The 14,141-nt window shown below is 38.6% G+C and overlaps 1 protein-coding gene across 3 annotated transcripts in view; it reads left to right on the top strand.

Annotated features, from left to right (window-relative positions):
* RPAP2 (RNA polymerase II associated protein 2) overlaps window positions 1–14,141 on the top strand; it is a 38,929-nt gene that overhangs the window by 526 nt on the left and 24,262 nt on the right. For all 3 annotated transcript variants that reach the window (XR_010474373.1, XR_010474372.1, XM_065072619.1), the window contains exons 2-10: window positions 420–465; window positions 1,404–1,518; window positions 2,444–2,542; window positions 3,573–3,638; window positions 5,443–5,531; window positions 7,298–7,333; window positions 8,175–9,111; window positions 9,416–9,510; window positions 10,265–10,345. Coding sequence is in view for 1 of the 3 variants with exons in the window: in XM_065072619.1 (XP_064928691.1) it covers window positions 420–465; window positions 1,404–1,518; window positions 2,444–2,542; window positions 3,573–3,638; window positions 5,443–5,531; window positions 7,298–7,333; window positions 8,175–9,111; window positions 9,416–9,510; window positions 10,265–10,345 (1,564 nt within the window). In the remaining 2 variants the exon portion in view is untranslated. The remainder of the gene's footprint in view (window positions 1–419; window positions 466–1,403; window positions 1,519–2,443; window positions 2,543–3,572; window positions 3,639–5,442; window positions 5,532–7,297; window positions 7,334–8,174; window positions 9,112–9,415; window positions 9,511–10,264; window positions 10,346–14,141) is intronic.

The following is a 14,141-nucleotide window of genomic DNA, read 5'->3' as shown; positions in this document are numbered from 1 at the left end:
CCTGAGGGAGCGGCTGCCCCAGCCCTCCGGGTGGGTGGGCGGTCCGGTCCTGCCCGGAGCCCCGCCAGCGGTGGGCAGGGACGGCTGGGCTGCAGAGGCTGTCGAGAACCAGGGGGAGTGTGCGTGGCACAAAACCATTGTCAGAATTATTTTTCCTTTAGCCTTCTGACTATACAAAAGATGAATGCGAGTATGAAGAGAGCTGGGCTTCTCTGTCTTCACACTTATAAAAAGCGTGTCTAGCTAGTTGCTGAATGGTTACCAGCTTACTAAGTCACTTTCAGCCACAAAAAGCAAGTTTCCAAGCAATTCTCTTGATTATGCTCGCAGTTTAGAGGTTTTAATATTTTTCACGTTCCAATATTTTCCACTGTTAAAGGAAGTACACTGATTTCTATATTTGTATGTTTGATTTCTAGGAAATAAGCATTCAGCTGCTCTGAAGAATGAAGATGCTGCTCAAAGGTATAATTTCTAACTAACAATATGTGACATTCATGTTGTTTTGCCTCACTTTGAAATTTCATTCTCTGCTTCGCATGTTTTTTCGCTTTCCTAGAGTACCATGACTAACTTCAGGAGATCACCAGCGTCAGCATCATGCAGGCTTGTTTGAAGTAACACTATGTAACTGCTAACAGCATGCACATACATGTGTTGTATAATATGCTAGAAGTTTATAACCTCCAACATTGTGTTTCCTTACTCTATAGTGCTTGCTTTTTGCCATCTTAATTTCTTTGCATACCTGCCGTTTTTCTTTATTCACTTTAAAAACCACACTTGATAGGGAAAAATCCCACTTTCTGCCATGGGCAATTACCTGAATGTTTCTTTGGTTCTGTAGTAGAGCTAAGCTTCCAGGTGAATCCTGTAGACCTCTGTGGGTTAAGACAGCAGACTAACTGTACATTGACAACCTCCATGAGAAGTGCTGTCAGACGGAGATCAGAGACACCTAGGTGGTTGCTTTCTGGGTATTTGCTGACAATGGCTACTTTGTACCCTCACATTCAGTCTTGTCCCAGACCATTTTTCTTCTCATTCTTCATGTCTCATCGGGCTCTGATTTTCCTGTCAGCACCCCATAAATTGTCCCAGGCTCTTTGTCCAGCCAGTTCTGGGTTCTCCTCTCTTGCAAGAAGAATTGGGTGACCTTGTGGAGAAGTACCACAATGCAGTAACAGTCAGTACTTTTCCTGACTGGGGTGGAAATAAAGTAAACCAGGGTTGGAAACTCCTTTGTGGTTATTACAGAATTGCTGGTCCAGTTACTTGTTGCTTTGTTTGGCCAATGTGGTGTGATGTAGAAAAATGTAAGCCATTGTATTTCAGGAAAAAGGCCAAGATACCATTGGAGAATTGTTTATGGAAATCTGCCCTCTGTGTCTGTTCTGTTGCAGGAAAGCAGCTCTGGAGGCTGCTATGAGAAAGAAGATTGAATGTGAGAAAAAAGCATTGTCTATTGTTGAACAGCTCCTGGAAGAGAACATAACTGAAGAGTTCCTTCTGGATTCTGTAGGTGTTGCATGTTTTTATGCTATTTTACATCTTAGTGTTCAACTTCTTTTTTTTTTCAAGTTCTTGGAACAATTTGCTGCAGTTTAAAGTAGGCAAATCATTTATGTGCTCTCTCTTCAGCTCTGGTGATGATTGCCTTATTTTCAAGGGTTCTACAATGAAAACATAGCCTAGTTATCATAGAAACAATTTGGTTGGAAGCGACCCTCAAGGTCATTAAGTCCAATCCTTAACATAACACTGGCACTAAAGTGTGTCTCTGAGAACCTCATCTACACATCTTTTAAACTCCTCCAGGGATGGTGACTCCACCACCTCCCTGGGCAGCCTGTTTCAGGCTTTACAACCCTTTCCATGAAGAAATATTTCCTAATATCCAATTTAAACCTCCCCTGCTGCAACTGGAGGCCATTTCCTCTCATCCTATCACTTGCTACTCAGGAGAAGAGCCTTCACTTTATTCCCAGAGCCTTTGTTTATGCCTCTGTGGTTCTGGACTGATAGGTGAAGTATAAAAATTAGGTCTGCATCACATCATCTGTGAATTTAGACAAAGTCTCTATAGTGCTCCACAGTTCATCTGGCAGCACAGTTTTGCTAGAAAGGTATAATGATTACTCCTGTAAAGGTTGTAAATAGACCGATAAATAGGTGTGCAAAACATGTAAATAGAGAAAAACTATGAAAATAGGTGCAATTAGAAGCGGAACTCTAGGCTTTTCTATATTTAGAAAGAAGTGCCTGTGTATTTCTTCTTTCCATATTTACCATTTTTACTCTATAGGTTCTAAATGTTGTTTATTAAACTTTGTAAAGAACTGTTACAAAATTAGATGTATTTATTTGTTTATGAGATGTTTTGAGTATAAAAAATGACAGATTTTCCAGTATCTGTTGTTGAACTATTTTCTTGTCATTTTAGGGAAAATGTATTACTCCATCTCACTATAAAGACATAGTTGATGAACGGTCTATCATCAAACTGTGTGGTTATCCTCTATGTCAAAATAAACTGGAAAATGTAAGTTGCTTTTTATGAAAGCTGTTATCACAAGAATCTTTTCATTATTTTTATTATCTTCCATTTTCTCTTTAATTTTAAGCTTACAATATTAAACATGGATTAATATACTGTCAAGTAATAGACCAGGCATCGTATCATTCAATTTCAGTATAGTCCTCCTGAGGTAAAAGGTAAAATTTGAACAGTTGACAGCTGCTACTTTACGACAGAATCTGTTAGCATCTGTTTTAACAGTAATAAAGATGAATGAGGTATGGCTTCATGGCCTGCCTTTGTGCATGCAGGATCTCCCTAACCTTGTTCCTTCAATGCAACCACATATCTCTATGAGAAGGGTTGAAATGAAAAAATAAGACAATGCAGGACTAGTACTATGTGAATGCATATACGTCTGCTCTAAAAATGTATGTTATCTGTGTCAAAATCATAGTCACACGTATTTAAGTATGGTATGTCAGAGCTTGAGCAGAACTCAGTACAGTTAGATAACCTGTAATGTAATACCAGTTGTGATAACCCTGAAAAAAATCTAATCGAGTACAAAAAATGTTACTGTTTTTGACGTCATATATCCCTACATAAATTCACTTGGAAATTGTGTTATATTTTATGTAAGATCCTGTCTGGGTTCGTGTGGGTAGCTGTGGGGGTCTCTGACAGAACAGTCTCCCATGCACAGAAACAGACAGGGATTGAAGAAGGGCCTGTTGGTGACTGCCCGGCACTTTACGTATGAGTGAAGTTTCTACTGCGGTAGCTCCCTTGTTCTATGTTTAGCGCTGGCTTTCTTGTAGATCTGAAGTTGACTTCTGCTGATAGCGAGATGTAAATGATTAAAGATAAATTGTCGTTCTTAAGATCTGAGAAGGTACAGTATCAAAATAATTGAGAGAAAAGGTGGTTGTAGTATGCAATTCAGTTAAAACACAACATCTTACACATATTAAAATATGTGAATTAAGAATGAAGGTTTCTGCAAAGTCATGATGGAAGTAACAGTCTTGCTGATGAAAGCATCTTGTTTTAGGTGCCAAAACAGAAGTACAGAATTTCAACAAAAACGAACAGAGTTTATGATATCACCGAAAGAAAGGTATGGTAACAAAGCTATTTCTGAAATGTATTTAATACTGCCTCAACCTCAGAAGTGCATTTTGCAACAATATTCATATAGTGTCTTGATTCAGAGCCAAGATGTTTGGTTTTCAGGAAAATAATGTTCATGAACTGTTAAAATATGAAGCCTTTTGTGCATTTTAGTTTCTAGCCGCATTCTTTGGAAGGACAAAACCTCACTTACTTTCTTTTCTAAATCTAAATGTAATGAGGACATTTTTACTTGGACAGGGGTGTATTAGAAGGGGGTTAGTAGGTCAAGAGAGGTTCTCCTTCCCCTCTACTCCGCCCTGGTGAGACCACATCTGGAATATTGTGTCCAGTTCTGGGCCCCTCAGTTCCAGAAGGACAGGGAACTGCTGGAGAGGGTCCAGCGCAGGGCAGCAAAGATGACGAAGGGAGTGGAGCTCCTCCCTTATGAAGAAAGGCTGAGGGAGCTGGGGCTCTTTAGTTTGGAGAAGAGGAGACTGAGGGGTGACCTCATTAATGTTTATAAATATATAAAGGGTGAGTGCCATGAGGATGGAGCCAGGCTCTTCTCGGTGGCCAACAATGATAGGACAAGGGGTAATGGGATCAAGCTGGAACACAAGAGGTTCCACTTAAATTTGAGAAAAAACTTCTTCTCAGTGAGGGTGACAGACACTGGAACAGGCTGCCCAGGGGGGTTGTGGAGTCTCCTTCTCTGGAGACATTCAAAACCCGCCTGGACATGTTCCTGTGCGACCTCATCTGGGTGTTCCTGCTCCAGCAGGGGGATTGGACTAGATGATCTTTTGAGGTCCCTTCCAATCCCAAACATACTGTGATACTGTGTGATACAGCAGTTTGAGCATGGTACAGCTGATCTGTTCAAGACATTTGTGAAGAAGTGTTCTCTGTCTTGCTCCAGTATAGTCAGTGAGCTTTAGTAGAGTCAAAGTGCACACCCTTTTCATTCACTGAAGTTTGCAGTAGTGTAATACAAGTTGCATCTTATGCATTCCTAGTGTGACTACCTTCAGGGTTCTTTTTTGAGGACTTTTCAACATAAAATCTATCTCTTCACAAAGTCTGTTTCTTTGTTTAAACATATTCATGAGTAAAAGTCATCTTTGCCTGCTCACTGGATACGCAATCACCTACAGGTGCTTGGATGCTAAACTGTAGGATGTTTCTGGTTCCAGAAAAAATGTCTTGAGTGTCACTAGTATACATTCCTTTCCTCTGGTTACTACTCTGGGATATACAACATTCTGGGAGATTTTTCTCAAGCTACTAAGCAAGACTGCAAGAAGAAGTGGGATGTTTTACATTGTTCCCTGATGCAAGTGTGCAAGTTAATTTTTCAAAGAAACTGCAATATTTTTTGTGTTGTTCTGAGTATTGCAAAATATCCAAGTTATGTTGCCAACCAGAATTTTCATCACTAAACACCTGAATTTTTTTGCATGTCTTTATGACCGTCTTGTTGAGTTTGGGTTTGCTCTTTGAAAACTAATGTTAGTTTTTTCTTCAGTTGTTGTTATGGAGAATCCAAGACTGGTTTGTTTCTCAGTATGTAATAAAGTGCAAAAAGCAGAAAAGTGGGGAAAAAGAAGCAACTTCAAATAGCTTGTGGATAATGGGATAGACCTATTTGATAGGTTTCTTTCTCAGATGCGTTAGAAAGCTGGTCACAGGATTAAAAATAAATGTGAATTGGTACTTAAATTTTATGGGCATAAAAAAAGAGGACTTTTGTACCTTTTTAGGAGCATTAAATTATCTTTAGTCATATTTTCCTGCTTTCTCATTTCCAGTGCTTTTGCAGCAACTTTTGCTATAGAGCATCTAAATATTTTGAAGCTCAAATTTCCAGAAGTCCAGTATGGATGCGAGAAGAAGATAAGTAAGTATCATCTTATACATTCATTGTTCCTTTTGAGAATATTATTTTCTCTATCCAAAATGCAATGCTAATTAAGTAGCTGCAGCACATCAAAATGATTAGGCTGAAGCAAAATCAACATGTCAACATGTTAGCTTAGCACGGTGCTTGTTTTAAAAGTATTGTTGCCATATTGATCACAATACTACTCATGGCTACTCAACAGACGTGACCGTCTTTAGAGGGCAAACTAAGGCAACTCCTCCTAACTTGAAAATGTACTTACTAGCATTGGATTTTTACGAACCAGATAATGTACAGGATGAATTAATCTTATTCTGTTACAAGAGATTTTCTAATTTTAGCAGAGCACTTGGCACCTTTCTTAAGGTTAGACTGTGAATACTTGTACCTGAAAGCAGACTATAACATGAAGAGGTTCTTTATCCTGTCTAAATTCCAGATTGCCCCTTTCCCACTCTTGCTGCAATGCACATTTTGGAACAGTGTGATGCAGTCCATGTTCCTAGCTTAGGAAACACAGGCTTGTAAATAATGGCATGAGCCAATGGGTGTCACTGTTTTACAATAAATACTTGCCTAGAGAATGTTCAGTTGAATGACTACAACCTCAACTTGAAACTCCGAAGAGGACTTATGTGGAGTTAATACCGTAAATCATTGTGTGTTAATCACCATTAGTTTCCAAACTCAAATAATTCATAGGAATGGTGCAGCTTTCACTTTTTTAAACCTGTGATAGTTATTGTAAAATGTCAGAGAGGTGTTAGTGCATGGGCTTGTATTTAGTCCATGCTTAAAAGGTTTTCTTCCATGCACAGGACAGGTGGGTGAGGATTTCAACATTTAGTGTTGGATAAAATGAACAGCATTGGGATGCTGCCTCATAACTGAGTTAAAGCAGTTTAACTGCCAGTAGAGCTTTGGAAAGAAACATGTCAGAGTTTGTTGAGTTACAGTTCTTAGAGTTTCTGGAAGCCTTTCAACTGCATTTGCTTAAAGACGTATAACTTGATAGCCTAATTTTTAACAAGTAATATTTTAATTAAGTGAAGATATCCCGAATATTCTTCTTTTTTGCATTAATTTGGAACATTTTCCTATACATGGCCCAGGATTGTTTTTACTGTAGGAACTTTGGATGTGTGAGGATCTTGGTACATTTACTTTGTTGAAGAGTAGACCAAAGGGTGAACTGAAAGCAGTCTACAGCTACTTGGAAAAAAGTTACAAAGATTACAGAACCAAACTAATCTTGGTCGATGGCAGAAAACAAGTTGTGATGGCTACAAATTGTCACATGAATGGTTCAGGTTGGACACTGGGGAAAAATAAAGCATTAGGGTTATGGTGGAATGAAACAGGATGGTCAGCAATGTTTCAAAATCTCCATCTTTGGAGGTTCTCAAGATTTAAACTTCATGAATTCGTGGCTGACCTAATCTAGTGATGGTGACAATTGCCTTACAAGCAGAAGGTCAGACTGGAAACTTCCAGAGGTCCTTTCTGACTCACATTTGTGTGACTTGCCGATTCTGTTCAATATTGTTCAATGTAACAGCATCGTTCTGCAGGCACATGAGTCACGCTCTGTGAACATGTATGTATAAACCTGCCCTTGCTCACCCTGCTTTCAACAGAGGGTGTGGGACTAGAAGACCCTCAGGTGTCCTTTGCAACCTCAATTATGCATTTTATGTATTCATGTGTATTTCAAGAACATTGATTTAGCAGTAAAAACTTCATTCTGTATCTTCTTTTTCCAGACCACCAGAAATACAGCTGCTGAAGGAGGGACAGAGGTATACTGAACAATATTCTTTTGTTGTTATATGCACTCATCATATCAGGTTAAAGGGGAATCTTTGATTTCCGGAGTTATACAAAAAACCTTATTAGAACCTACACAAAGGATTATTTGTCTTGTTTAGTTTTTTCCTCCGTGATTCTAAAACAGTATATTTGATCTGCATGATTTAGTGTACAGCTGCTCTTGGTCTGTCTCTTAATTGAGCCTGTTGAAATCTGAAACAAATACACTGTTTGCACTTGGCGTATTTTATGCCATCTATTCTTTATAAAGAAAATGGTAACAATTATATGTGATGAAAGCTTCTGTACTTAATCTAACACATCTATATCAGCTAAAATAAAATCATGCTACTCTGTCATCATTCTGTACCTTGCTGTGTATTGTGACTTTTTGTTTGTTTTCTCTTGCAACACATGGCCATTAGGTGGCAAACTTACATATGCTAAAAACAGCTATGCTGTCCCCCTGATTTTAGGGTACTGTATTCCTATATATGTTAAGATGCCTACCTTCTTTTTAAAATGACACTATTCACCATGCTGAGTCTGACATTATCCTGTTTTTTTTAATAAGATCTTGCCTCCTATTCTCTTCTAACTGCCCATAAGCAACTGAGAACTCACTTCTCTACATAGTGTCTATACTTGTCATCTTGATTGCAGAACATTACAACTCTTGGAGTTCAAGAATTCTTTTAGAAGATTCTTAAAGCAAAAAAGCACAATTCTAGTATAAGGGAAAATGCTTTATCTTTCTTATATGAGAATGAAAAGCTATTAGAGTTAACACCCATTTCTTATTTCATGGATGGTTTGTGTTTTCTGTTACAGTGGACAGTCTGGAGAAGAGGTGAAACTACGTGACGAAGTAATTAAAGCATCTGACATTGAAAATCCTTGGATATCTTCAAATCCGTGTGACTCTGGTTCTCATGACACATCCAGTGACAGCAGTAGTGATACTGAACAAGAATTTGTTTCTTCTGTCCTACCAGGAAGTCAGTCAAGTTCAGCCAGTTTTGCACCGCAATTGCACAGAAGCAGCATCCTCAAAAAGAAGCGTGGCCAAAACGTTTATTCCAGCCCTAAAACTGAAGACTCAGATGTGATAGAAGCCACTGAACAGCTATCTAATTGTAAATTAGATGCTCAGGAGGAAATGCGTGCTTGCTCTGTTCATAATAAAATAACTTCTACGTCTTCAAAAAATACTACTCTGGGGAAATCAAGTGCTTCAGAAAACTGTGAAAATACCTGTGGTTCACAGGTAGTTTTTCTAGGTGTGAGCAAAAGAGGGGCAGAACACCTGAAAAGAACACTAGCTAACTCTGTAGAGCATAAAAAACCTGAACTGAGGGATCCAATTAATTCCAAAGGCAGTTTATTAGAAGTGCTTAAGCAAACACTTGTGGAATGGAGAACTGAGGAAACTTTAAAATTTCTCTATGGCCCAAACTATACATCTTTGTGTTCATCAGAGCGTGTATTATCTGTTAACCAGGAGAAGGAAGAACTTGATGAGGATGACTTAGATACAGCTGATGATCTTAACACTGTTTCTGTAGGGGAGTCTGAAAACAGTTTGAACTATTCTTTACCTTTCACAAGCCCAGGTGGAACAGTTAAGCCTGTGCCTAGCTACGAAAAGTTAAAAGAAGAAACAGAGTTCTTAGAACTCCGAGTAAGAGAGTTCTATAAAGGAAAGTGTGTCTTGGCTGAAGAGGCGGTGACATGTGCACAAGCAGAGGAACATGCGAGCAAAGACAAAGTAAGTGTCCAGAGGAAGAGTGTGGGGGCTGTACGAAGCTTGCCTTCAGAAAACTGGAACCAGCTCTTTGTTTCTGTCTCCCCAAGTGGAGAAGGGAAGGGGAAAAGCAGGTTAGCTGCACACTGTATGTTGGGTCAGATTAAGCAGGCTTCTGTCCATTATGTAATTGCTGGTTGGTTTTTGTTTTCTGTTCAGAGATAAGAGTTTTCTTATGTTTAAACATTTAGTGATAAGCTGTGACTTTTTTTGATGCAATGACATTAGATACTAGGCTATAGCTGTTGAAGTTTTTTGTCTAATCTAGGATGATCAACAGGAAGATCTCACCTTCCCACTTGTCGATTCAAATGCGCAAATGCAGATTAGAAAAAGAATCGTCCTTGAAAAACTGAGAAAAGCGTAAGTATCCTTTGGTAAATGTCTAGCTGAAGCTGGTGCTCATTCAACATCATTAAGTAACAAACACCGTGCAAGGACGTTCTCACTTTTTCTAGGTGGCCTTAGTCTTAGCTTTTTAGGGAAATAATGTGTTTAAGTTTACTTATGTCTGAGATAGCCATCTGTGGTACAGTTGCAGATGTCAGTTTGCACAGCGTGCTGAGGTAATGTCAGAGGTGTTCTCTGGAAGTAACCTGTCCCTGCTCACAAGCAGTGGAGCTTGGAATTGACAGCATTCCACTCTTCAGTAGTTGACAGAAGTCAACACAATTGTGCCAGCACAATGAAAATTTATGTGGTTTTTGAATCTAAATGTTGGTATAACACATGGAGCTTAGAATGAGAATATGTACTTCAGAAAAAGAAATTCCACAGCAAGCCCTTTATTTATCATTTTCCTCTTCTTCAGTTATCTGGAGGTAATCTAAACTACTTAGGTTCTTGTAAGTTGTTTGAAGGCAGATTCTGATGGACATAGAATATGAAATACTAAAATACTTGTATGTACCAAGTGCTCAAGTCTAAACTGAAAAACTTGATTGGGAGGAATGCAAATATTTGTCCTGTACATTAAGCATACTGTTACTGGTAAGCAGGCCTGATCTGCTGCTGATCTGCTCTTTATTAACTCTCATGAGCTTTGGTGAAAGTCCTATTTGAAAAGAAGTGTGAAGGAAAGGAAAATGTTTATTGACCAGGGTCTTCTGCCTTCCAGATTACCTGCAGTTTTGGGCCCTCTTCAGATTACTCCAGGTGATGTTTACACAGAGCTAAAAAATCTTGTCAAAACTTTCCGGTGAGTATGTGTCTTTATGTAGAGATTCTTCTTGATTGATTAATTAAACGTGCTGTTGAACGATTCGTGATTTGGGCACAGAGAAGGCCCTGTTGCAGGTTGGCCCTTTTCTAGCTGTGTGTTCATGTAGGTAATGCCACACTCCCTGTGGACTAACAAGTCAGGCCTTCCCCTGCTCCTGACAGTGGCTGGGTCACCAGGAGTATTCGCAGATTTTGAAAAACTAGGCCAGCAGTCTCTGGAGGATGATGGTGAGTCTTTTAAAGGTTCTGCTACCTCGTCACCTCCTATTAAGTGTGAGTTTCTGAGATCTGTCACCTTCTTTTGCTCTGGCTCCCTGCAGCCGGCCTAAATGGTTTTAATGTGATTAATAATGGTTACCACTGGCTTCTTAGAGCCAAGAAGAAGGTCCAGTTTGTTCCTGATTTCAAGGGGACATAGATCTAGCGGGCACTTCATCACCACAAATTAAACTCCTGCTTCAGTCAGAAGCACTAAAGACAGTATTTGGAAACCCTGGGATAAAGAAGGAGGGAAAACAGAATGATGGTAACTTCTCTGAATATCTTAAAGTTTTCTTTGGGACACAACTTTTGTAATTTGAACCTAGATTATGTGAAATGTTGGCTTTGGTGAGTAGAAACCCAGCTCTACCCAATTCCTTGCAATTTTTCAGACATCTGTAAGTATGCCACAAAAACACAGATCTCTACATGCAGGATTTCTTACTACGGAAGTACTCTTTTTCTTTCTGATGACTCTGTGCATGATCTCTTTTATTAAAAAGAATTGTTAGTGTTTGAACTTGATTCTGTAATTTCAGTCTTTTAAGTTGTGATTGACCTTTTATTTTGACAACACTGAAACCAGGGAAGGTATTTTTTGTTATACTAGAGCAGCATGCATACACTAGATATATACCTACTATTTTAATAAGATCTTTGTGTCTTAAACCAGTTTGTTGCTCTGCAGTCTGAATGGTGAATAGTCACTTTAGCTTATGGATTGATAGAACTGGAAAAACCTACATTTGATCTTTTCTATCTACTTTTGTGTGATTGATTAGTAAGAAGTCCTGGAGGTTCTCAAAAGTGGAGTTTCTATTTGAAATCATTTTTGCTATTCAAAGACAATGTGAACAGAATATGAAGGTTTAAAAGTGGTTTGTAGCAAAGGAACCTTGAAGCCAAAATGGATGTCTAAAAATGTATATGTATGTATATACACACCTGTTGATTTACAGAATGGAACCAAATTTGGACTTTGATTCCAATACCTTGCTTTTACAGCAGTAATTTATCGTATTTTAAAAGTCTCCCCTGCTCTATTTAGTATCCCTCGGATAACACCTCGTGAGTTTGTTTTTAAGTCTTCTCTTTTAGGAAGTAAGTTGAAGGTAATGGTAGAAAGTTCTTGGGACTCTCTTACTATGAAGATTCCAGATAAATTGCTTACAAAATCAGCATTTTGGGCAGGAGATGGTTGAAGACTCTTGTGAGCGCTACACAAGAATTTTAAAGTGCCCGTATAAACATATATATATATATATATATATATATATATATATATATCTCAAAATAAATGGAGCTTTATTGTCACTAATAGTAAAATAATACAAAAGAAATAGGGAAGCAATAAAAACCATTGGTCCTTTCTCCTTCTTGCCTTTCTGATACGGAAGGGTCTGCTGATACACAAAATCTAGCTCATGGATATTAAGATAAAGGCATATGTTTGGATCTCCATTTCTGTATGGAGGTTTAGATTTATTCAATATGAGTGGTCTCTCTGATTTTTTAGGTTGAATGCTTTGTCAGGTGGACCTGGGATAGGTTTTAAGTGGTAGTTATGTTTGCAGAGTATAAAAATTATTTAAACGTTACTCTCTTTGTTAATGTGCTTAAAATGCTTAATGACTATGGAGGGAGCACTGACAAATGCTAGTGATCTTTCCTGCTTTTTGTACTGGAAATGTTTCAGGCTGAAGACCTTGCCAAAGAGGGTAGGAGATAAAACACATGGCTGTAGTAGAGCTTAGCTGAGGAAGGGTAAAAGAGCATGTGGTGAACTAAGCAACAACGATTTTCAGCTCCATTGGTTTTTAAAGGAACACTTGCAGTTCAGCTTCCTTTGGGCAGCATTTTAGTCAATCACCACTGCTGGGAAATGCACTACAGGGATCTCAAGAGACATTTTAGAATGGTTAGAGCTCTTCCCAAACAAAGTCCCTCAGTGCCTGTAAGCTTTTGTTACGAAAACTGAGATGTCAAATAACTCTCCAGAGTGTGTACGGGCACTTTGTTAAAAGATCAAGAGAAAATTAGCTATTTATATATAAATTGAGGCTGAATGACTATGGTAGTGAATGTGTGGTTGGGTTTTTTTTGAGTATAATATTTCATATTGAAAATAGAATTTCATCTCTGTCCTATGGTTGCCAGTATTTTAATTCCTTTTATGGAGCTTTGTTGTTGACATTGGACTCTGTCAATGAGTATGATAGAGTTGTTTCCTAAAGATGTGTTCAAGGCTTTTTTTTACAGCTTTGTCTTATCTTGTTTCCAATACAATAATATTTTAGCTTTTAAATATGTATTGTGAGTGTATGTTACCGAGCATATACACTCACTAGTAGGCTTTACCTGTTACCCATGGTAAGTGAACCTTTAGGTTCTGGGTTTCGAGTTGATCAGCAACACTTTGCCATAGAAAAGGTTCTGTATGAAATGTGAAAATACCTGAATGTTAATGACTTTTCTCAAGTAAATGGGTTTCTCCTGAAGAGAGCCTAAAGTACAGTAGTAGCTCATTTTTGCTGGTTGTCATCAAACTAAATTATACTACACTACATAAATATGTTGGTCTTTTCCAGAGTGTAGAGGAGCTCTTTCATGGTTAAATTGGTCTAGTTGAAGCCTAAAGAAAAGCAATCTATGCTTTAGTATTTGCCTGTTCTGATCTGGGTTAATTAAACTTCGCTCATCTTAGTGCAAGTTGTGGGAAAACTACAGATAGCTGAAGTCTCCTCAAGTCACAACTTTGTGTCCTAAGCCCATGAGGTTGCCTTGCTGCCTCACAGAACAGGCAAACAGCCACACTAACAGGTCAGATTCTTGAACTGAAGTTACAGATGCCTGCACCTGGTTATTTGCGTGTGCGAACAGAAAGGCTGCTTCATTTGCAAAGATTCTGATGACTTCACTTTGCAACAAAGGTAAATTAGAGAAAGATAGAGAGAAAGAAAATCTTCTCCATTTGGGGCACTTTGGGTTTTTCTCTTTTTCTCCCAGTGTAAGAACATGGACATAGTGGGTAAAACTGAAAGACAGCAAGCATGGAGCTGTTCAGAGGAACCTTTTTTCACCAAATGTACGTTTAGTACCAGTAACTCACTGTTACTCGCTATTAGTTAAATTCATAACAACATGTTAAAAATTGAGCTCATCGATTCATAGATGACAAGTATATTCTCATTGTAAGGATAAAGAAACTTCTAGAAAAGGAAATAATCCTCAAGACTATAAATAGGTACAAAGAAAAATATACAGGTGTCCGTCTGCCATTCCCCATTGGACAGTGTTTCTGTTCTCAAATTGTTTCCTAGAAATCCCCAGAAATGTAATCCTGCTGATGAAAGGGCGCTGAGCTCCCGCATTGCTGCGTTTCTTTCCTATATCTTCAAGTTTGTTGTGGTCCTGCTTCAAGTTGTTGCACAAGGCACTTAGGGATGTGCAGGCACTGTTGACAAATCAGGCCATCATTTGCTAATGGAGTTGTGCTAGGAAAAATTGCACCT

This window comes from Columba livia, chromosome 8 (assembly GCF_036013475.1).
Source record: "Columba livia isolate bColLiv1 breed racing homer chromosome 8, bColLiv1.pat.W.v2, whole genome shotgun sequence".
Classification (NCBI taxonomy): Eukaryota; Metazoa; Chordata; class Aves; order Columbiformes; family Columbidae; genus Columba; species Columba livia.
Note: the sequence above shows the minus strand (reverse complement) of the source record. Positions and strands in the feature narration are given on the sequence as shown.